This window comes from Globicephala melas, chromosome 5 (assembly GCF_963455315.2).
Source record: "Globicephala melas chromosome 5, mGloMel1.2, whole genome shotgun sequence".
Classification (NCBI taxonomy): Eukaryota; Metazoa; Chordata; class Mammalia; order Artiodactyla; family Delphinidae; genus Globicephala; species Globicephala melas.
This window is the reverse complement of record NC_083318.1, coordinates 108,144,462-108,166,930: the sequence shown is the minus strand read 5'-3', so window position 1 is coordinate 108,166,930 and position 22,469 is coordinate 108,144,462. Positions and strand designations below refer to the sequence as shown.

At 36.7% G+C, this 22,469-nt stretch overlaps 1 protein-coding gene across 6 annotated transcripts in view; it reads left to right on the top strand.

Moving 5' to 3' along the window:
* Nucleotides 1-22,469, top strand: part of ARFIP1 (ARF interacting protein 1) — a 135,165-nt gene that overhangs the window by 42,447 nt on the left and 70,249 nt on the right. For all 6 annotated transcript variants that reach the window (XM_030878254.3, XM_030878250.3, XM_030878252.3 and 3 more), the window contains one exon: nt 6,443-6,544. In XM_030878254.3, the coding sequence (XP_030734114.1) occupies nt 6,452-6,544 (93 nt within the window). In that variant the 5' untranslated portion in view covers nt 6,443-6,451. The remainder of the gene's footprint in view (nt 1-6,442; nt 6,545-22,469) is intronic.

Here is a 22,469-nt window from a genome sequence, read left to right as displayed (position 1 = left end):
ATTTCTTGTAGTTCAGGTCTGCTGGTGATGAATTTTCTTAGTTTTATCTGAAAATATCCTTAATATCCTCTCTAATTCTTAAAGGATATTTTCACTGGATATAGAATTCTAGGTGGACAGTTTTCTTCTTTTTACCACGGTGTCCCACTCTCTTCTGGCCTTTACAGTTCCTGATGAGAAATCAGACATTAGTTGGATTGTTGTTCTCTGATAGTAATATTTTTTTTCTCTCTTGCTGCTTTTGAGGTTACCCTTTTCTCTCTCCTTTTCTTCTGGTATTTTACTTACACATAAATTGGAATATTTAATATTTTCTTACAGGTCTGTGAAGCTCTTTTTCTTTAGTCTTTTTTTCTCTCTGTTCTTTACCTTGGATAGTTTATATTGATTTAATTTAGTTTTATTTTACTCTTTCCTGTCATCTTCATTTGGCTAGGTCCATCTAGTGAATATTTTCTTTGAAAAATTGTAGTTTTCAATTCTAGAATCCATTTGCTTCATTTTTACTATGCTGAGATTTCCTGTTATTTTTCACTGATATTTTTGATTCACTGAAAATATTTTGTTTTACTTAACTGAAGGTATTATAATAGTGTCTTTTAAATCCTTATCTGTTAGTTCCAATCTCTTGTTCATCTCAGAGCCAGACTAAATTGATTTTCTTTTCCCTTGGGAATTCTGTTTCATTTTCTTGGTTCATTATATACCCGATAAATTTGGATTGTATCCTGAACGTTTTGAACATTGAGATGTGAAGATCCTGGATTCTGTTATTTTTCTCCAGTGAGTATTGCTTCCTTTGTTTTGGCCGATACTTTTCTTGGCTGGACTTGCATTACAAACTGTTTCTTGGGTGGCAGCTCTGGTCTCAATTCAGGTCTTTTGGCTTTAGGTGAGCTCAGTCGAGTCTGTTCTGTGCAGGTACCTTGAGGGGTTAGAGATGTGAGTAGACAGAGTTTGGGAATCTCCTTTCTGGATCTTTCCTTTTCAGGATTCCCCTATACCTTTTACTTTTGTGAGCTTAACTTTTCCCCGACTCAGAAGGACTAGTTTTCCCCTGGATGCTCTGGCAGCTACCGGGTGCACAGCATAGATAGGATTTAGTTTTAGGCTAAAAGCCAAGGAGATGGAAACTTGCTTGCATAGCTCCCTATCTCCCCTCCTCCAAGCAAGCCTGTGCTCTCCACCAGAGTCTCTTTACTCTCCAGTGGTTTCAATTAATTGCTTTTTAAATTGTGTTCAGCTTTTACAGTTGTTTTCTGTGCAGGGTTGGGGAGGTTTAGTATAGGGGCTTAGTCCATTAGTTCCAGAAGCAGAAACCTGTCCTCGGAAGCCTCCTATTGTGGTTTTCCTCCTACCCTGCTTGCCATCCCTTATAAGTTTCCTTTGCTAGTTCCTCCCATGTCCAAATATTGGGGTGTCCTAGAGCTCAGTCTAAAAACCTCTCTTTTCTATCTACATCAACTTTCTAGATCAGAGGTCAAGCCAAATCCATGCCTAGTCATTTATGTATTGCCTGTGTCTGCTTTTGGGCTATAACAGCAGAGTTGAGTAGTTATAACAGAGACCTTACAGCTCACAGAGCCTCAAATGTTTGCTATTTGGCCCTTTATAGAAAATGTTTGTTGACCCCTGTTCTAGGTGACCTTATCCAATCCAAGGAATTTAAATGTCATCTACACACTGATGACTTCTAAATTTCTTATCCCCAGCTTCAAGCTTTCTTCTGGACTCAGGCTCATATATCCAAGAGCCTAGTAACCTTATCCACATAAACCTTAATATGTCCTACACTAAACTTTAGCTATTTTCTCTATGTTGTGCTCCACCCCAAGTCTTGCCCAGATCTATTAACAGCAATTCCACCTTTCCAGCTGTTCGGGCCAAAAACCTCTGTAGTTGTCCTTCACCTCTCTTTTTCCCATCTTTCACGTCTGTCTGTAAGGAATTCCAATTGGTTCTACCTTCAGAATATGCCTAGAATCTAACCACTTCTTACCTCCTCAGCCACTGTCACCTTTCTCCAAGCTACCATTATCTCTTGCTTAGATTATTCCATTAAATTGTTCTTCTTGCTTCTGCCTTTGCTCACTTATAGTTTAATGCAACACAGCAGGAAAAAAGTGATTCTTTTTAAACATAAGTCAGGTCATTTCACTCTACGTTCAAACCTTCAAGTGGCTTCTCATTTCACTAAGAATAAAATCCGAAGTTTTATTATGGTCTTTAAAGCTGCACATGTTCTTGCCCTTCGCTGCCTCTCTGACATTTCCTTCTGTTCTCCTCTGGCCCTCAAGCTGCATGGCCTTCTTCTTGTTCCTTGAAAAGCTGAGCATGTTCCCACCTCCTCGTCTTTGTATTTACTATTTCTTCTGCCTGGGATTCTGGACTCCCGGATATCTTTATGGCTCACTCCCTCACTTTATTCAGTTCTCACAAAAATATGATACCTCTTCTGAGGTTTTCCCTGACTACCTTATTTAAAGCAGCACATTCATGAACACATGCCCATTAGCATTTATGACTGTATAACATGTGTATTTATTTATTTGTTTTCCCCAACTAGGATATGAGCTCTTTGAGGGTAGGGAGTTTGGTCTGTTTTGTTCACCAGTCTACCCTGAGTATCTGATTGTGCCTGGCACATGAGAGAGCTCAATAAATTAGTAGAACCGATGAATGTATGCATGAATAATCACCATTCTACCCAAATTGCTTTAGTTGCAGTTTCTAGAATATACTAGACTCTATTCTCCTGTTATTCCTTCTATTTAGAATCTCTCCTTTACTGTGTCCCCATCTGTCATCCTATAAGATTCAGCTTAAATATCACCTCTGATTAAGTCTTCCCTCTGAGTGCTCACCACACTGTACTGTAATTATTTTTTACCAATACTTCTAGTTCCTAGAAGCCTAAGATCTGATTTCTGTTTCTATTTCATCCCATGCATATTGCATAGAAGATAGTAAATACCTGTTGAATCACCAGCTATTTTTAGGAGGAAGAAAGTAAGAGCATATTTTACAATTTGGAAGAGTGATGATTATTTAGATAGCTAGATCTTAATCTTCCTATTGGATTAGAGACCTAGTGTCTGTACAACTCTTAACCACAAGGAGCAGAAACTTAACTCCAGTAGCCTCAGGTAAGCTGGGTATATTGTAAGGAGGCAGTGGCAGTGAGCAAAATAGGGATCTCAAAAGAAGCCAAGATGCTGAGACCCTTCAATGGAAAAAAGAAAGTCTCTCCAACAAATGGCACTGGGAAAACTGGATATCAACATGCAAGTTGGACCCTGTCTTATACCATACACAAAACCAGCTCCAGAATGTATCTAAGACCTAAATGTAAAACCTATAACTATAAAACTCTTAGAAGAAAAGCTTATGATAGTGGATTTGGCAAAGATTTCCTGAATATGACATCAAAAGCACTGGCAACAAAAGTAAAAATAGACAAATTGGGGGCTTCCCTGGTGGCGCAGTGGTTGGGAGTCCGCCTGCCGATGCAGGGGACCCGGGTTCGTACCCCGGTCCGGGGAGGATCCCACATGCCGCGGAGCCGCTGGGCCCGCGAGCCATGGCCACTGGGCCTGCGCGTCCGGAGCCTGTGCTCCGCGGCGGGAGAGGCCACGGCAGTGGGAGGCCCGCGTACCGCAAAAAAAAAAAAAAAAAAAGAAAGGAAATTTTGACATATGTCCAACATGGATGAATCTTGAGGATATTATGTAAAGTGAGATAAGCCAGTCATAAAAAATCAAATACTATATGATTCCATTGGTATGACGTATTCAGAACAGTCAAATTCATAGAAATAGAAAGTAGAATGATGCTTGCCAAGGGCTCTGGGGGAGTGAGGGAGGGGAATGGAGAGTTGTTTAATGGGTGTAGAGTTTCAGTTTTGCAAGATGAAGAAGTTCTGGAGATTGCACAGCAATGGGAATACTACACATAACACTACTGAGCTATACATTTAGAAATGGTTAAGATGGTAAATTTTACGTTACACGTTTTTTACCATAATAAAAAAAAAGATTTTCATAAGGTCATAATTTAGAAACAGAGGAAGATCTAGATACAGATAACACTTTGTCAACAAACTTTGACGAGTGTGATAACACTTGTCAAGTAGAGTTTGTGAATTTTTAAGCTGTAACTTTTCATCAAAATAATTCTACTCTTTGCTCTTCTTGTGCTTTCATTTGTCATCCCAGTACCCTAGTTGACTGATTCGCTCAGCATCCCCAACTCAAACCTTCAGAAAGGGTCTGATTAGCTCAGGAAATTCCTCTTTCCTCTGTTGGGCAGTGGTTTTCTAACCCGGCCTTATCTTGAAACCTGCAGCTTGCGAGGCTTTGTGTCAGGGGTTCTTCTTTGGTTCAATCAGGGGCCACCCCTTAATTGGGGACTGTGAAAGAGACAGTTTGTCTTAGTAGAGATCAGTGAAAGTCTGTAAATATATGCATAAAAGTAGCCAGATATAATTTAAGTAAGACATTTCAAATCCTTTTAAAGTAGATACTGCTTTAGAATAATAATAAGGAAGATATAGTGGATGCTATGGTGAGGGGCTCAGTTACCTCCTTTAGGACCAGGGCTGTCCTTCCAGGAGTGATGCCTGCTGAGGGCTCATAGCTGTGTCTCCCCAGGAATTGCCTCTGCCAAAGAGTACTGCCTTGTGCACGATTATATCCCTATCCAGGGGATAGCCTGCATCTAATAACCAGGGGTAGGGATGCGGGGGTACAAAGGCCTGGCCCCCTTCCCTTAATTTGGAACAACTTTAAAGAGCCATCTCAGCTTCAGTGCTCCATATACGATTGGCCAAGGCCTATGATGTAACAACAGCATTGCAGCTCTGTCCAGTCTTACTACCCTCACTCACTGCATTCAGAGACCCTTCCCCCAGAATCCAATCTAAAGCAGAGAAGTTTTTGTTTTCCCCTCTTGAACTTTTGAAATCTTCTCTCTGAAATTTTTTTTTTAATTTTCAGGTCTTACATGAGATGTTCAGTTTATTAATTCCCTCACTAGTTTCGAGCCTGTGGTAAGGTGAACTGTGAAATACGGCATTTTTAAACCAGTATTTTTTTAATAAGATATTTAGGAATGCAAGGAAATAACTGAGTTTTCTGGGAAATGTTTTAAGTGATATTAACAGGATTTTGCCTTATTATAAAAGTTCTCTTTTCATTGGCTTAACCAAGTTCAGTTTGATATTTTAGTCTTTTATTAAAACTGTCTCCATATAATTAAAGTACACTGATTTTGAGATACTTGGTAATTCACTTTTTTTGTTTTGCTATTTCGACATTTCCCCTTGGTTTGTTTTACTGCAGTGACATCCATGAGAAGTAACGCATGTGTGACTACATGCTCAATGGGTGGGACAAGGGAGAGAGTGAGGGTGGAACATAATGATCATTTTAACACCTTCATAACTACAAATCAGACTTTTGATGTAGCTCGTATCCTTTCCATTCAGTAAACATTTACTGAGAACCCTGGGCTAATCTCTAATGATACAGAGATGTCTATGACTGTCTCTGTCCTCAAGGACCTGACTTTACTGAAAGGGAATGTATTCATTTATTTGCTTAGATTTGTCTTCTGTTGCCCTGGGAATACAAAGATGTAGAGGTAGTCTATGAAATGTTGTGTCAGACATTAGAAACATTACTATGTATAAAATTTGTCATGGTAAAGAAAAAGAGGTTTGTATAAGGAGTAGAAGTGTAATATAAATGTGGATCTATGGGAAGCAGAACATTTCTAGAGCTGCCAGGAAATAGAAATGTGGCATAGGAAGACCGTAGGATTTATGCAATCTATGACTATTCCAAAAGGCTTGGTTTTAGAGGATCCAAAAGGAAGAGGGGCAGATACTTACTGTTCTAGGTATTTACTGAAGAGTCCAGTCAGTCTCCCAAACTGAGGCAGTGGTACTTTCCCCCAGAGCAGTGCCTATCTTATCTTTTTTTTTTTTAATATTCTCTAGAATCTAGTAGAGTGCCTTGCACATAACAAGTTTCACTAAATGTTGGTTAAATTTGTCTATACCAGTGTTTTTCAAAGTGTGGTCTGTAGATCCAAGAATCTTTCAGGCAGCCTGTAAAGTCAAAACTATTTTCAATAATACTAAGACATTATTTGCATTTTTTGATTTTTGTGTCATTTGTACTATTTACAAGGTAAGGATATTGCCCCCTGGTACCTACAATACGATCAAGAAATCTAAGTTGAATGCAGTTTTAAAGGCCAGATGTGTTTTTTATTATATTAGTGTCATGTTTATTTCATAAGGATTAGGTAGGTTGTAATTATTTTTAAAAAGGGCTATAATGATGGCTTTTAAGTGCTATAAACATGAATATAGTCTTTTGAATGTTTGCCTTTTATGATTTGGTGTTATTTATGACTATTTCTTTCCTCCTTTTTTTAGGAGTCTACTATGGCTCAAGAATCTCCAAAAAATTCAGCAGCAGAAATTCCAGTGACTAGTAATGGGGAAGTTGATGACTCTCATGAACATGGCTTTAATAGGGTAAGAACACTTTTCTGTCTCTTAATACAGAGAATCATGATAAGCCCTTAAAGCTGAGACAAAAGTAATAGAGTTTAATATAGGAATATGTTCTTAGATAGGCTGAAATGCCAGGAATCCAATGTTATTATGGAGGGATGACTAGGTGGGTCGTGTTAGTGATTTGTCAAGAATAAGCTCCAGGCCAGTAAAGCATTTAGGCTTTGATGTTACTCTCTGCAATTTTATTACATGACCAGAACAAGAGTATATCTGATGATTTTGGCATATAACTTTATAGAAAATGACTTCATTTTACTTGTGATAAGAAAAAATATTAACTATAGATCATCCTTTAAAAAACTGGTACTATCTTATCTCTTTTCTTAGTACATAATTCCGTAGTACATAATTCCTAAGTAGGCTTCTCTTGACTTTGCCGTTACTTTCTAAAATGGCATATTTGACTCAGTGGAAAATGAAACTTGGGGTGTGTTTAATTTTGATCTGCTGCGCATTTGAAATTGACATTTAATGCATTTTAATGGAAGCATCATGGGTTTAGAGATAATGTGGGTTCAAATTTCAGCTGTGCTATTCCTAGCAGTGTAACCTTGGGCAGATATTTACTTAATCGCTTCTAGTTGTTGTTTTCTAATCTCTCTAAATGAGATCTTATTTTCATGGGGATATTAATATTAAATGAGATTAAAATAAGTTATATGCCTAATATAGTCTTAGAAATGATAATGATGGTTATCATTTCTGGAGATACTTGAATTAAACATCCCATTTTATGACATTTGATACATGTGTACAACTTTAAATAACTTTAAAAATATAGTTTCATATTCTTGAAAAGGTATTGGTTGAAAGATACTTGAATTATTTTACAGCTTAAATAGGACTCTTTTTACTTCATATGTTTTAAGAATAAAATTCTTTAGTTTAACAGAAGGTGATATTTTAGATCAGGATTTCTCATTCTCAGCATTATCTGCATTTTGGGCCAGGTAAATTCCTCAGTGGAGGGTTGGCCTGTGCATGTAAGGTGGTTAGCTGGATCCCCGGCCTCCTCCTAGTAGATGCCGTAGCACCCTCCAGTTGTGACAAGCAAAAATGTTTCCAGTTGTTGCCAAATGTCGAGGGTAGGGAAAAACTTGCCTCTGGTTGAAAACTACTGTTTTGGATAGATCATTTTAATGGATTTTTAGAAAATTCCACTGAATTTCACTTATTTTTGGCTCAGCAGTCCTTTGGAAGAAACAAATGTATTTTCAAGCTTGGGATATGTTTATTTTAATTGCAAGTGTTTTAACTCGGTTTCTAAGCATCCATGGCCCAATATATGGTGACTGACAGAAGAAAGACTTAAATTCTGAGCACTCAAAGGAAATTTTCACTTTCTGGTATTTGAAAACACTAAGACACACTTGGATATTAAGGAGACTCAAGTTACCATCATTAGACAGTCTACCAATTACTTTATAAACTTCTATTAATTCAAATAATTTTTTATACCAGGATTTTAGTTAATGATTGCTTCATCTTATTTTTGGTAACAGTTCCTTTTTGTGAATTTATTCTGCAAACATTTATTGAGTGTCTGTTGTATACCAGGCATTGGGGATATCATCACAACAAAAATGACAGAAATACCTACCACCAGGGAGTTGATACTCTAATAGACAGTGTAATGAAACCTTTGAGAAAAATGCAGCACATACAAAATGCTGCATTATTTTGGGGATTCACCTGCCATCTTCCATCTCAAGCCTTAAGCCTGTTCTTTTTTTTTTTTTTTTTTGAGCTATAGCTTATACATAGTAAAAAGCACAAATGTTAAGTGTAAAGCTTAACAGAACCACTACCCACATCAAGAAGTAGAACATTTCGAGGTCCTGCCTTACCTAGCTCCCTCTTGCCCTCTTCTAAGCAATATACCTCCCTCCCTTCCAGGATAATTACTGCTATAATTCTGTTGTCATTGATTGCTTTTGACTCTTCCTGAACTGCATATAAATGGAATCATACAGTGTGTACTCTTTTCTGACTGGCTTTCACTCAACATTATGTCTATAATATTGTTGTTGTTGCTTTGGCAGTATTTAATTCTTTTTCATTGTAATATAGTTTTCCATTGTGTCAATACACCACGATTTGTATATCCATTCTTCAGTTGATGGATACCTAGGTTGTTTCCAGCCTGTGCCTACTATGAATAAAGCTGCTGTGACCATTCTTATACAGGTCTTTTGGTGTACATAATCACCTATTTCTGTTGAGTATATACCCTGAGTGAAATTGCCAAGTCATGGTGATGTTTGGGTTTGGTAGATATTGTCACCTAGTTTGCCGAGTGGTCAAACCAGCTGATGATCCTGACAGCAGTGAATAAGTATTGTAGTTATTCCACATCATTACCAATTTTTGGTATTGTCATACTTTTAAATTTTAGCCATTCTGATGGAATCATAATGGTTATCTTATTGTGGTTTTAACATGCATCTCCCTGATGACTAATGATGTTGAGCATATTTTCAGATTATTATTGACTATTTGAATATTATCTTTTATGAAGTATCTTTTCAAGTCCTTTGCCCATTTTTCTATTAAGTATATGCCTTTTTCTAATTCATTTGTAGGAGTTCTTTATATGTTCTGGGTATAAGTCATTTGTATGGATGTGTGTATTGCAGATGTTTACCTCCAGTCTGTAACTTGCTTTTGTACTCTATTAATGGTATCTTTAGATGAGCAATAGTTAATTTTAATGAAGTCCAATTTATTAGTGTTTCTTTCCCTTTAATGATTTTTGTGACCCTTCTAAGAAATCTTTGCCTATCCCAGTATCATGAAGATACTCTAGCTTCTTCTAAAAGTTTTACTGTTGTACTTCTTACACATAGGTCTGTGATTCATCTTGAATTTTGTGTATGGCATGATGTAGGGGTCAAGTTTCATTTTCTTTTCTCATATGCATGTGATTTTCATCATTTGTTGAAAAGACTATCCTTTCCCACATAGGGGCCGTTGCTGTTAATCAGGTGATCGTAGATGTGTGGCTCTGCTACTGGGCTGTTTTATTTCTTGGTCTTTTTGTCTATCCTTGCAATAATACCACACTATCTTACCTACTTACTTATTAGAGTAATTAAGTCTGGAGCAAATACTAGCTTCAGCCATGATACCTGGTAGTTAATTCCGCCAGCTTCATTCTTCTGCAGGGTTGCTTTGTACCTTAAACCTATTCATGAGTCTTTAGTTAAGAACCTTTATTGCCTTTGAGTAGTACTGAAAAGTTTTTTTTAATCCTTTCAAATTTTAACTTTAGAATAGAGTCTTATTAGAGTGAAGTGAATTAAATCATTATATATCTGTATAAGTTCTTTGCTTATGCAGTCAAAGCCAGTTAACTTGCTGCTTTGTAAGTTTACTTCTTATTTAATGTTTAATTCTCTTTTTGGAGATTCTCCTATAATGTTATTTCATTTTCTATTGGGGGGTAAAGAAGGAAAAAAGGAAATGTTGTTCTGGAGCTCTCCTCTTATTGGATGTGAACTTCACCAGTAGGCAAGACTCCTTAGAAGCAATAATCCACTTCAAACAGTACACCCCACTTTACCTCCCTAAAGAAATTCAACATCATAAAACTTGTTTCTCTTTGTAGCTGCTCTTATGAACAAATATATATCATGAGAGTTTCTTACATATTTAATATTCTTTAAAATAAAACTTGGCTATGTGATCCCTTTTACTATGAGTGAAAACGGTGTTTCAAAAGCATCTTTTGACTGTTTTAAATAAATTACACTCAAGATCTGTTAGGCATATATTTACCTACATTTTGGCATACTCCTTTATTTTCCTGAGCAATAAAACGGAAATTGTATTTAACGTCATATTCATATTGCTCTTTTAATATAGATAAAAGTTCATAAGGAAATTGTGAATAATGTACTGCTCTGCTTAGCATTATATAGACTAATAAAGAGATTTCATGAGAAACTAGCTCATAACTAAGGGTATTTTACTAATATACATCTTTTATACATATTTGATATTTAAAATCGTACAATACACAACATTGTAAATCAACTATACTTCAATAAAAAATATTGAAAAAATGAAATAAAATCATATAATGGCTTTTATTTAATGCATACTGCATAATGCATTTTAAAAAGTATAAAGTCTTGTATGAAATTAAGATGATGGCTTATTAAGTTGTCATAACTTGGCTGGCCAGTTGGCGTCACTGTGGCCCAGGCAGTGAAATTGTAAATGATTCTGTTCTCCTTTGTGTGTCTCACTGCTGATGTTTCATTTTTCATTTGATTTCCCTTCTTAGCCTCCTACTACAAGAGGCTCTGGTGGACTTTAACTCAACAGTCACATTGAAATAGAGAATGTAATGGGAGAATTTGTCCTAGAAATTCCCTGGCAGCAGCTTAACATGTGTTAATGTTTCAAGGTTTGTTACTTTTTTTTATTAAGATGAGGGGCAACAGCTATACGTAGAGAGGATAGGATAATAATCTTAGTATTATCTCAGTTCTTTACAGCAAAAATATTTTTGCTTCTAAATAAAAAGTAATTGTTATTTTTTATAGAGTAGTAAAGTTTAATCTCTAAAGAATACAAATTACTCTTTTACTTATAAACTGCATATTATTTATAATTTATTCTGTTATAGTGCTGGCCAAAATATTAGGTTAGAAATGTGCAATTTGTACCATGAGTTAAAGAAGGGAATATTAGCTCCTTGTGAATTAAGTTGAAACTTCTTGTGAATTAAGTTATATTTGGCAGATTTAGAGAAATTACCTTAGTAAATATAGCTAAAATAAAACTTTTCCTGTGGTAGGCCCAAAACTAAAATTCATAATTTAGGTTTTTCCACCTATAGACCTTTTCTGTAGAAAAACCTATATATACAAAAGCTACCAAATCTTGTGTTCAATTTGAAGGAGTTTAGCATCCCTTGAACCTTGCAGGTGGATCCTTAGGTTCCCTGTGTTTTAAATACTCCTGATCTATAAGTTTTGAGTTAAATCACAGGATTTTAATCCAGTAGGAATACCTTGAAGATCCCTGTGTCTCACTACTTTATTTTACAACTGAGGAAAAGGGGCCCTGAGGTTGTGATGGAATTACCCATATTAACTCGCTGTACCAAAAGCTTATGTGATTGACTGTAAGTACAGTGTGGGCAAGAATGCTCATTCATTACCTTATCTCCAGGGCCTGGCAGCATTGCTGGCACATAATAGATAATCAGGCTTTCATTAAATGTTTAGTGAATGAATGAACAAATGTTAGAACCAGGACTAGAAACACGGTTTCTAGACTTCTATGGAACAACAGGAAGAGATATTATACTCTTAGACTTGACACATCTTTTGTCCGTAATTTTCCACATGCATCATGGTCATCATTGTTGTAGCTGTTGGAAGTTTTATTGTTTTGGACGTTTTTATTGTTATTTTTCTTTTACTCTTTAATTCTTTTGTTAAACTAAGTAGTTTCTCCATTCCCCTGTACTTATTAGTCTGGATAACATACTTTAGCAGTCTAAAGAAGACTTGGGAAAGAATATAAGAGTAGAAATTATAAGAACCCTTTTTAGAACACATTTCCTCTCCTCACCTTAATGTTGTAACTGTCCATTTATTTATCTGCTTTTCCCAAGAGCTTGGAATCACTCTGTTTATGGCAGAGACGGTATGTGTGCACTGCACAGCTTATGGTTCACAGTAGTTCAGTGAAAGAATGAGTTTCAGTATGACTTAAATTTAACATAATTTCTACTTCAGCCATCCTATCCTAGAGTTTGAGTAGCATCTGATGACAGTTTTTCCCCATACTATATGGTGATACAATATAATGCTTCTGCATTGTCTGAAAAATTTAGTACTTCTGTCATTGGCAGCATTGATTTGATGAGGGCTTTTTCCTAAGGCCAGTTTTTTACCAGATGTATATCTTAGATCCCTTTAAAGGTATGGCAAATGTTTTTCAGGGGTTGTTTAATCCATGCAAATCTAAATTCATTTTAATATTTACTTTTTTTAAGTACAGAATATATTCTTAGTACTATTACCACAAATTAAGTTTTAAAATATGTTTATTATATATACATCTATTAAATTAACTCTGGATTCATATTCCTGTTGAAAATTGTGAATAAGTATAATTTTTAATGAAAAGCTGAAGCCATATGTATCTTAATTATAATTTTTAGATTGTACCTTTATAAACAAATGCTATCATGGATAAGTTTTACTATTTAGGAGAAATTGTTTTGAATGTAGTTATATACAAACATTTCCATAGTGATAGTCTTTGAATGAATTCAGCATTTCCTTGATGCAAATTGGTACATCTTAACTTCAGTACTACTTAGAATCTAGACTTTAGTCTAAGATGCAGGGGTTGGGGTGGAACCAAGAGAATAGACAGTAAACTGCCAGAAGATAGTGATGCTCTAAGTTCTTGTTAAATGTTTGTTGAGTGAATGAGAGGGAACTGGAGAGAGAAATGAGATTGAGATTTTGTGTGTGTGTGTGTGTGTGTGTGTGTGTGTGTGTGTTGATAAAATGAAGAAAGTAGGTAAGTCAGGAGATTTGCTGTCTTGATCAACTGGAGTAACAGATATGGGAGGAGATTGTGATCATAAAATAAGTTATTAGATTTAAGATTCCAGGAGTGTTGCTTCCTGAGCAGTGACAAGATCCAAAGAGTGGCCATGGGAGTTCCAGTTGCTTAAGTAGAATTGGGCGTGAAAGGTGAAAGGCATTAGAGATGAAGAAGTTAATGAAATCTGAGACTAAAGTGTAGGTTGGGATATACTGTATTAGTTGAATATATCTTTTATCTGCCGTCACACTCTTGGCCTCTTGTCCAGCTACAGATCACCAAATCTGAATGAAACTACCAACCTTAGGCTTCCTACAAGCATACTGAGGGGGAAGAAATCATACATCTTTACAGATGGTTATTACTACAACCCATCATTCTGCATCAACATAGGTAGGCAGGCTCATGCAATAGATTTTATTTCATTTTAAGTATTTCACAGTTTGTATTTAAAAAAAATAAAGCAACAGACTACATACCGTGCCATTAGTAGAGTATGTTTTTGATGAGCTGTAAAACTCAGCTTAGACACCTTACATATCACTTTGGAAGTAATTGCAAACTGAACATAGAGTCATTCCCTGAAAGCGTGCCCAAAACGTTGGGAACACCCAGGATAATGGTAAAAATTGGGGATAGAGCAGAAGACCTGGATATGCCAAAGCCCTCATTATTGAGGGGACTGACCGGAAAGAAGGTGGGTGATGGAGGGTCGGTAGGTGGGGCGGCCCGCAAGGGCAGTGAGGTGGGAGTCAGCACTGCACACTACAGCAGAGTTCCTCAGAGTGTAGACAGAGGGTTACCTACATCAGAGTCACCTCACTTACTTGTTTGAAATTCTGACTCCTGGGTTCCACACTTCAACTTAACCAGAATTACAACAGGCAGCTAAGAAGAACCTGCATTTTTAGTAGTTTTCTCAGGTGATTCTTACCCAAACCAAAGTTTGAGAACTGGTAGTTAGGAAGTGGAGAGCTGAGAAAATGCTGACCCTCCCTCTACCTGCTTGATAAACAATGTTGGAGAATAGGCCACTTTGACTGAAGATAATTGTAGAGTGTCAGAGAGGCCACCGTGAGGAGGTTAAGGATGTTGCAGTATGTTTACAGCAGAATTAGGAATGTGGAGGTCTGTTGAATAACAGCTTTGCTTCTGGCAGATACTCCTTATAAGCAGCTAACTGTTAAAACAACAAAAGGGGGTTTTAAATTACCAAAGTTTATAGAATATTTAACATAAAATTTTCAATTTGTTTCTTTTAAAATTATATTCTGTATATGCTGTGGAAGGTTTTATCCATTTTGAAGAATGAGATAAGGTGTTTAAATTGAGAAAATTAAATGAAGTATTAGTATTATATCTGCTAAATACTAGGAGTACCAAAGAGGAACAAAATAGATGGTCTTAGGGAGCTTACCGTCTTCAGGAGAGAGAATGTAGACAAATAATGTCAGTGCTGTGTGAGAAGTGATATGCTAAGCCCAGTATAGCATGGGCTGATAATGGGTACGAACAAGTATGGGAAGATTACCTGAGGAAGTGCTATCCAAGCTGAATCTAAAGGATGAGCCAACCCGATGAAGAAGAGTAAAGAATGGTCCCATCAGAGGCAACTAGAAAGACCTGAAAAGGTTGCGAGACCGTAGAATTGAAAATTCGTTATTGTTGGAGTGGGGAACGTGGGGGCAGATGTGTGAGAAATGAGGTTGGAGAGTAAGTAGGGATGAGGTCCTGTAAAACCTCAAAACCGTGTGGAGGAGTTTGGACTTTACCTAAAAAGCAATGGAGGACCACTAAAATGAGTAAAAACTGAAGTGCCTCATCACATTCGCATTTTAGAAAGTTGTCTCTGCCTACTGTACAAAGAATGAATTTCAGGGCTGACAAGACTAAAGACAAGGGAGACAGATTCTTCAGGTCACCATGGGAAGAAGGGAAGTGAGACTTCGGACTTTGCTCTTGGAGGGAAACTAGAGCCAGGAAAGAACACCAAGCCATTTTAAAAGATGCAGATAGGAGGAAAACTGGGGAAATATAGTGTAAGGAAACTAGGGAGAAGAGAGTTCGTGTAGTTTGTGGAATACTTGGAGAATCCTTACAGATTGTTGGTGGTTGCAATGCATGCTTTGCGAATTCCTCCTTTTTAAAAGATTTCTCCTCCTCTCTCTGAGTAAAAGGGGAGAATTCATTAATAAATCTCTAGTTCTTTTTTTTAACATCTTTATTGGAGTATAATTGCTTTACAGTGGTGTGTTAGTTTCTGCTTTATAACAAAGTGAATCAGCTATACATATATCCCCATATCTCCTCCCTCTTGTGTCTCCCTCCCACCCTCCCTATCCCACCCCTCTAGGTGGTCACAAAGCACCAAGCTTAAAATCTCTAGTTCTACTTATATACTGTAGTGTTCTGCATCTTACTGAGCATGTGTATTTTTTTAAATTAATTAATTTATTTTATTTTTGGCTGCGTTGGGTCCTCATTGCTGCGCACGGGCTTTCTTTTAGTTGCAGTGAGTGGGGGCTATTCTTCATTGCGGTGGGCGGGCTTCTCATTGCGGTGGCTTCTCTTGTTGTGGAGCATGGGCTCTAGGCACACGGGCTTCAGTAGTTGTGACACGCGGGCTCTAGAGCGCAGGCTCAGTAGTTGTGGCGCACGGGCTTAGTTGCTCCGCGGCATGTGGGATCTTCCCGGACCAGGGCTCAAACCCGTGTCCCCTGCATTGACAGACGGGATTCTTAACCACTGCGCCACCAGGGAATCCCCAAAGCATGTGTATTTTAAAGCAAATTTGCTGAACATTTGGTGTTCTTTAATTGTTAATTTTGCTCTAACTTCAGTTCAAAAGTAGATTACTATGCTAAATTATAAAGTTACATTTTTAACCTCATTCTTATTCTTACCTCTGTTAAAATATGCAAATGGAAGCAAGTTATTTTGGTTGAAAATGAACATCCCTTCACAGCTTTATGGAAGCTGTAACTACAAGTATTATCTTGTATACTCTGAAAAGAACTTAAACTATACATGAAACTTTCTTGCCAAAAGCATTATATTTTATTTTAATTGTTTGAAGATTTATTTTTAGAAACTGTTAAATACTCCAGTATTATCCTAGTAGCTTGAATAGAAAATTAACTTCAGGTTTATTCCATTTTATTGTGCAATTGTTAAGCATGACTTTGCAAAGTCTTAAACATTGAGTTGAATGTGAGCGACATAAAAATGCAAATTAGGGATTTTACATTGTTGGTTATAAATGGGCTCATTGTCTCTCAAATATATTCTGGAAACTATAGGAGTAAATGCAGTAACATATATTTTAAAAGTTACTAAGCTAGGCACAACCTTACAACTGAGACGCTAAAAGTTTAAGGGTTATGTAAAGATACATTTTAAAGTTTTTGTGAACTATGAGGCTAAATTATATTACTTAGAGAATGTGTATTTTACAGAAAGCAGTCAACAAGCTCATAAAATACTGAGTGTTTTCTTACAAGTCATGCATTCCACTCTCATAGCGCATATCATTTTGTGTTGCAGCAACTTAACTGCCAGACCACTATCAAAATGATAATTCTGTTCACAACCTGAATGGATCTATTTGTACCACTTTTGGTTAGGCTCCTTCTGCTAGTAAGAGTTTAAGCAAAGGAAGGCCTTAGTGTTTTTCAAATTTTACAGCTGTTTTACATAAAGGACACGAGGTTTTTTTCTAGAAGAACTTTTGTTTGTTGAGTAAAGGACCCTTGGGAGACCATTGGGAGAGGTTTGAGTGAAATGTAATATCCTCAGACAGCTAGAAGTTGTTTCTTCCAGAGGCCATGCATGACAAGATGGAAGCATCCCTTAACTTCTTAAAAACTTAGGGAATGAGAGGTATCCATCAAATTCCCTATTTAACCTGTTACTCGCTCCCCTCTTCCCAACTACTACTACTACATCTCTTTTCTGGGAATTCACACAATATTTTGTGACAGGACAGATGATTCAAATGAATAATGTTCTTTCAGTTAAGTTCTAAGAATACAGCAAACACAACTCTCCTGGACCTCTGTGCCATTTGTATGTTGTTTATGGTTTTTCACCCTCATATTTTGAGAGCTGTCTTTGATACTTTTTTCCTTAAGGAGAGCTAAAAAGCTGTCAAGACTTGGAGCAAAGCAATATCCAGGGAAACCACTCTATAAATAATTGACCTTAATAACCAAACTCACAGAGTTTGAGAAATATCTTGGTGCTTTGACATTATTTATTTTGTAAGTGATGTATTTGTCTTTTAGAGAGAAAAAATTATCTGGTTTTATGTAAATATGAATAAAAGTGTCAGTAATATTTAAAACTGGAAACCATTGATTTAGTACATTAGTATATTAAAAAATAAACTGGGAAGGTAAAGATCATTTATTTAGCAAAATGAACAGACTCAGAGATTTGGTTTAAAAATAAGAAGTAAATAAAACTGAGTGTAAAGAGTGTTTTCTTTTTAATTCTAAGTGCTCTCCAAAACAATACACAGATGAAAAGGATATTGTCCTGTGACAAGAGGTTTTACGTGACATTAGGAAATAAGTGAAATGGAATGAAAGTTGTTATCTGTTTTGTACCAGTAGGAAATTACAAATTGAGAATATATTTGCATTAGTGTGTTTAAACTAGTGAGCAGATTCTGCAATGATTTTTAAAAGATATTTTTTAAATAATTTTTTTAAGAAAACATACTAGCTAAAATAAATTGAGTCTCTAACAAATTGCTTGTGTCTGTTTACATTTACTATACATTACAGTTAATAGTGTGTCTTGAAGCTTAGTCCTATTTCTGTGTTCCTGTTTTCTCATCTGTAAAATAGTAGTGATAGTACTACTAAATGAGATATTAGGCAGTTCTTGCTTTGTATAGTTCCAAAATGCATTAATTTTGGTTACCGTGGTTTAATTAAATAATATCTGTCCCGAACAACACAGCTCAGATTTCTGTCACCACAGTGTATTAACAGTAGTTGTATAAAGTATAAACTTCACTGCTAGCACTTAAGTTCAAAAATCACCATGTGAATGACGATGCATACATATCATGATTATTGAGTAATCACATCACTTTCAAAGTCTCTTGGTGATTGGTCACTGTATCTGTTATTCATTTCATACACAGGCAGCAAATCATGTGGTTCTGTTATCACCTTGTCTCCTGGTCATAAACCCATGTGGCATTTTACAGAAGTGGATAATCAAAAGGGAGTGGGTAAACAAAGATAGAAGTGCAGCAAAGAAATGAAAAGTGATAACATAAATTCAGACCAAACCTAAACGGGGGTGGGGGGGCTTCCCTGGTGGTGCAGTGGTTAAGAATCCACCTGCCAATGCAGGGGACACGGGTTCGAACCCTGGTCTGGGAAGATCCCACATGCCGTGGAACAGCTAAGCCCGTGCACCCACAACTACTGAGCCTGTGCTCTAGAGCCCACGAGCCACAACTACTGAGCCTGTGCTCTAGAGCCAGCGAGCCACAACTACTGAAGCCCGTGCGCCTAGAGCCCATGCTCTACAACAAGAGAAACCACCACAGTGAAAAGCCCGCGCACCTCAATGAAAAGTAGCCCCTGCTGACTGCAACTAGAGAAAGCCTGCATGCAGCAACGAAGACCAAACTCAGCGCCCCCCCCAAAAAAAAACCTAAATGGGGGACTTCCTTGGGGGCACAGTGGTTAAGAATCCGCTTGCCAAAGCAGGGGACACGGGTTTGAGCCTTGGTCCAGGAAGATCCCACATGCCGAGGAGCAACTAAACCCATGTGCTACAACTACTGAGCCTGTGCTCTAGAGCCCAGAAGCCACAACTACTGAGCCCATGTGCCGCAACTACCAAAGCCCATGCGCCTAGAGCCCGTGCTCTGTAACAAGAGAAGTGACCGCAGTGAGAAGCTCACGCTCGGCAACCAAGAGTAGCCCCCGCTCGCTGCAACTAGAGAAAGCCCGCACACAGCAGCGAAGACCCAACGAAGCCAAAAATAAATACATTTATTTAAAAAAAAAATACCCCAACAAAACCTAAATGGGACTTCTCTGGCTGGTGGTCCAGTGGTTAAGACTTCGAAATTCCACTGCAGGGGGCGTGGGTTTAATCCCTGGTAGGGGAACTAAGATCCATGTGCCCCACAGTGTGGCGAAAAGAAAAATAAACCTAAACGGAGTTGTGAAAGAAATAACTGACCCACAGGCATGTTGACACTGCCACGGTTTGAGAGACTCTAGATCTGAGCCAGAAGAACATAGTGAAGGCTAACTTAACAACATAAGCAAGGAAAGAGTTTTTTAAAGTTTTGACAAGAATTTTTGAAGGTAATGGAATAATCAGTTTTTCCCATTAACCACTTTGCATGGTTTCTACTTGCTTGGTCATTTTTATGATCTTGATCTTGCCCTGTCATGCAGAGTGAAGACTGCCTGTACATAAAGTGCTTAGAACAATCCCTGGCACATAGTAAGTGCTCAAGAAATGTTTGCTATTGTAATTATTATTGATAGCACTAATTAGTTGTAAAGATGATTGTAGTAGGGGAGAGGGATGGCCAGCTTAACTGAGTGCCTAAAAATATGTACTGGGTATCTCGCCCATATTATCTCGTCTAATTGTAGTAGTACTCTGGGGTAATTTTGATCCTCTTTTTACAGCTGAGCTAACAGGAACTAAAACGTTTTTAAGTACTTACCCAGGATCACATAGCCACTAAATATTGATAGGAAAGTAATATTCAAATGAGGCCATCTGAATTATCTTTCCAGGTCTTTCATGTTTCTAGTAATAGTTGATACTTGATGAGACTATCACAAACTTTAAAAAGTGATTTTAGAGTCTTTGCTGTTGATAAACATTTTTAAGGTTTGCCATACAAAATTCAAAAGGTGATTTCACGGGGAGCTCTAATTAGGGTGAAGAAAGCAAGAATCAATCTTTCAGTTTACTTGTATTTACTATTATGTTATTGTGCTTTTATTTTATATTTATTAGTTTTTGTTTGTCCTCATAATGATTAGCAGTGAGATCCTTAAATTTTTTAAAAAAATTATGTCATAGCTTTGCTTATAACAAATCATTGGAGTGGGTATTTTTTCTTTTTACAGGCCAATTCAAAGAAATGTCCCTGGTAAAACTAATGTTAATTAGTTTTCTCTTTTGGAGTAGACATATCATCTCCATTGGATTAAACAGAAAGTTTGCCTTTGATCTTTTTGGTCTTGCTAATGAAAAACTCTAGATGTTAAGTGTACATTGGTTTTACCACTTTTTTAATGTTTTTATCAAATATTGGATATAAAAGAGTGTTGATACAATATGTATAAGATATAAAGAATAACTATACACATAAAAGGCATACAGATTGGAAAGGAAGAGGTAAAACTATCTCTATTTGCAGACAACATAACCTTGTATACAGAAAATCCTGAGGAATCCACACACAAAAAAAACCTTTTAAAAATAATAAGTTCAGCATAGTTGAAGGATAGAAGAGCAATATGCAAAGCTCAATTTTATTTCTAAACTCTAGGAATAAATAATCCAAAAATAAATTTAAGAAAACAGTTGCATTTATAGTAGCATCAAAAATAAGAAAATACTCAGGAATGTGTGCAAAACTTGTACCCTAAAAACTATAGGACATTGAGGAAAGAAGTTAAAAAAGATCTAAATAAATGGAAGGACATCTCACGTTCATGGATCAGAAGACTTAATTTGTTAAGATGGGAGTCTCCCTAAATTGATCAGATTCAACACAGTCTCTATCAAGATCCCAGCTGGCTTTTTTTTGTAGAAATTGACAAACTGCTCATATGTAAATGGCTCACTCGCTCATTTTGTTCAGAATTCTGCCCACATCTTACCTCTTCAGAGAGACCTTCCCTGAATATCCCATCTAAAGTAGCACCCTTTGCCTGTCACTCTGTATCCCTCTTATCCTGCCTTAAAAAAATAACAAACACACTTACAATTTATTACTGTTTACCCTTGAACAATGGGTTGGGTGCCCACCCTCCCCACAGGCAAATTTTTGTGTAACTTTTCCTTTGGCCCTCCTTATCCGCGATTCAGCATCTGAGGAGTCAACCACCTCGGATCTTGTAGTACTGTAGTACAAGCATATTTATTGAAAAAAATCGGCATATAAGGGGATGCAGTTCAAACCTGTGTTTTTCAAGGATCAACTGTACTTACTACAGCACTTCTTATTACCTGAGATACATTTATTTAGTGTCCATCTCCTCCTTCCCCTATACCTCACATGAGTCTGGTGGGCAGAGACCATCTGTTTCCTACAGTGCTTATCTGTAGTGTCTAGAGGACTGGCTGTCATAACTTGGTGCTCATTAAATGTTGATTCAGTAAATCCTTTATGTTCCAGAGCTCAAGCAGTACTTTCTCTTTTCCTATTTGATTTTCATGGACTTAGTCCCTATTGTGAATTCCTCTGATACTTATTGTTTTTACTTTGGCACCAAGTTCAACTTTTATATTAATGTTTGTGTATGTTGTCTCTCCGGTGAGGCAAGTACTGTACCTTATGTTATCTTTTTCTTTGCCCAGCAAGTCTAACATAGTAAGAATAAGCAGATACTCATTAAATTAAATTTTAAAATAAGCCTATTGCTGTATCAGCTTCTTAATCTATATGGTGTTGTCATAAGTCCTTTAGTTTATTCAACAAATTCATTTATTTATTCATCCAACAAATATTTATTGAATATAATAAATAAATTATATTTATTTATCACTAGCTACTTAATGATAACTGCTGTGAGAAAAATAAAACAGGATAAGCAGAATAGGGAGTTCAGTGTGAAGGCTGCAGGAGTTTCAAATGATAACTGTACATTATATGTGGTGGAATAGAGTATTAAGAAAGGACTTCAAAGACGTTTATCTTTTAGTGCATCGCTAACTTGTCATTGTTGTGAAAAACCAGTAGGATCCATTCATAGACTCTGATTATGAAAATTGGGTAATTCCTCATATCCAAGTCAGAGGACAGAAAGGACTTCTAATTGGAAATCTGTGTTTCGTGGCTTTTTCTCTTTTCTTTTACTATAAGACTGAATGTCAAATATTATATTTATTACCATTAAAAGCTAAATTGCAGTTAGGTTGGCTAATATAATATAATTTATATTATAGGTTGGTTTAATATAAATCTAAATAACAAGAAATTTTCTTTACCTCAACCTTTATCTCACCCTGACTGAAGTGAGAGAAGCCCTGTTTACTTAGCTAACCTGGAAATCAAAGGGAAGTTTAATTTTGCAAATGAATGATT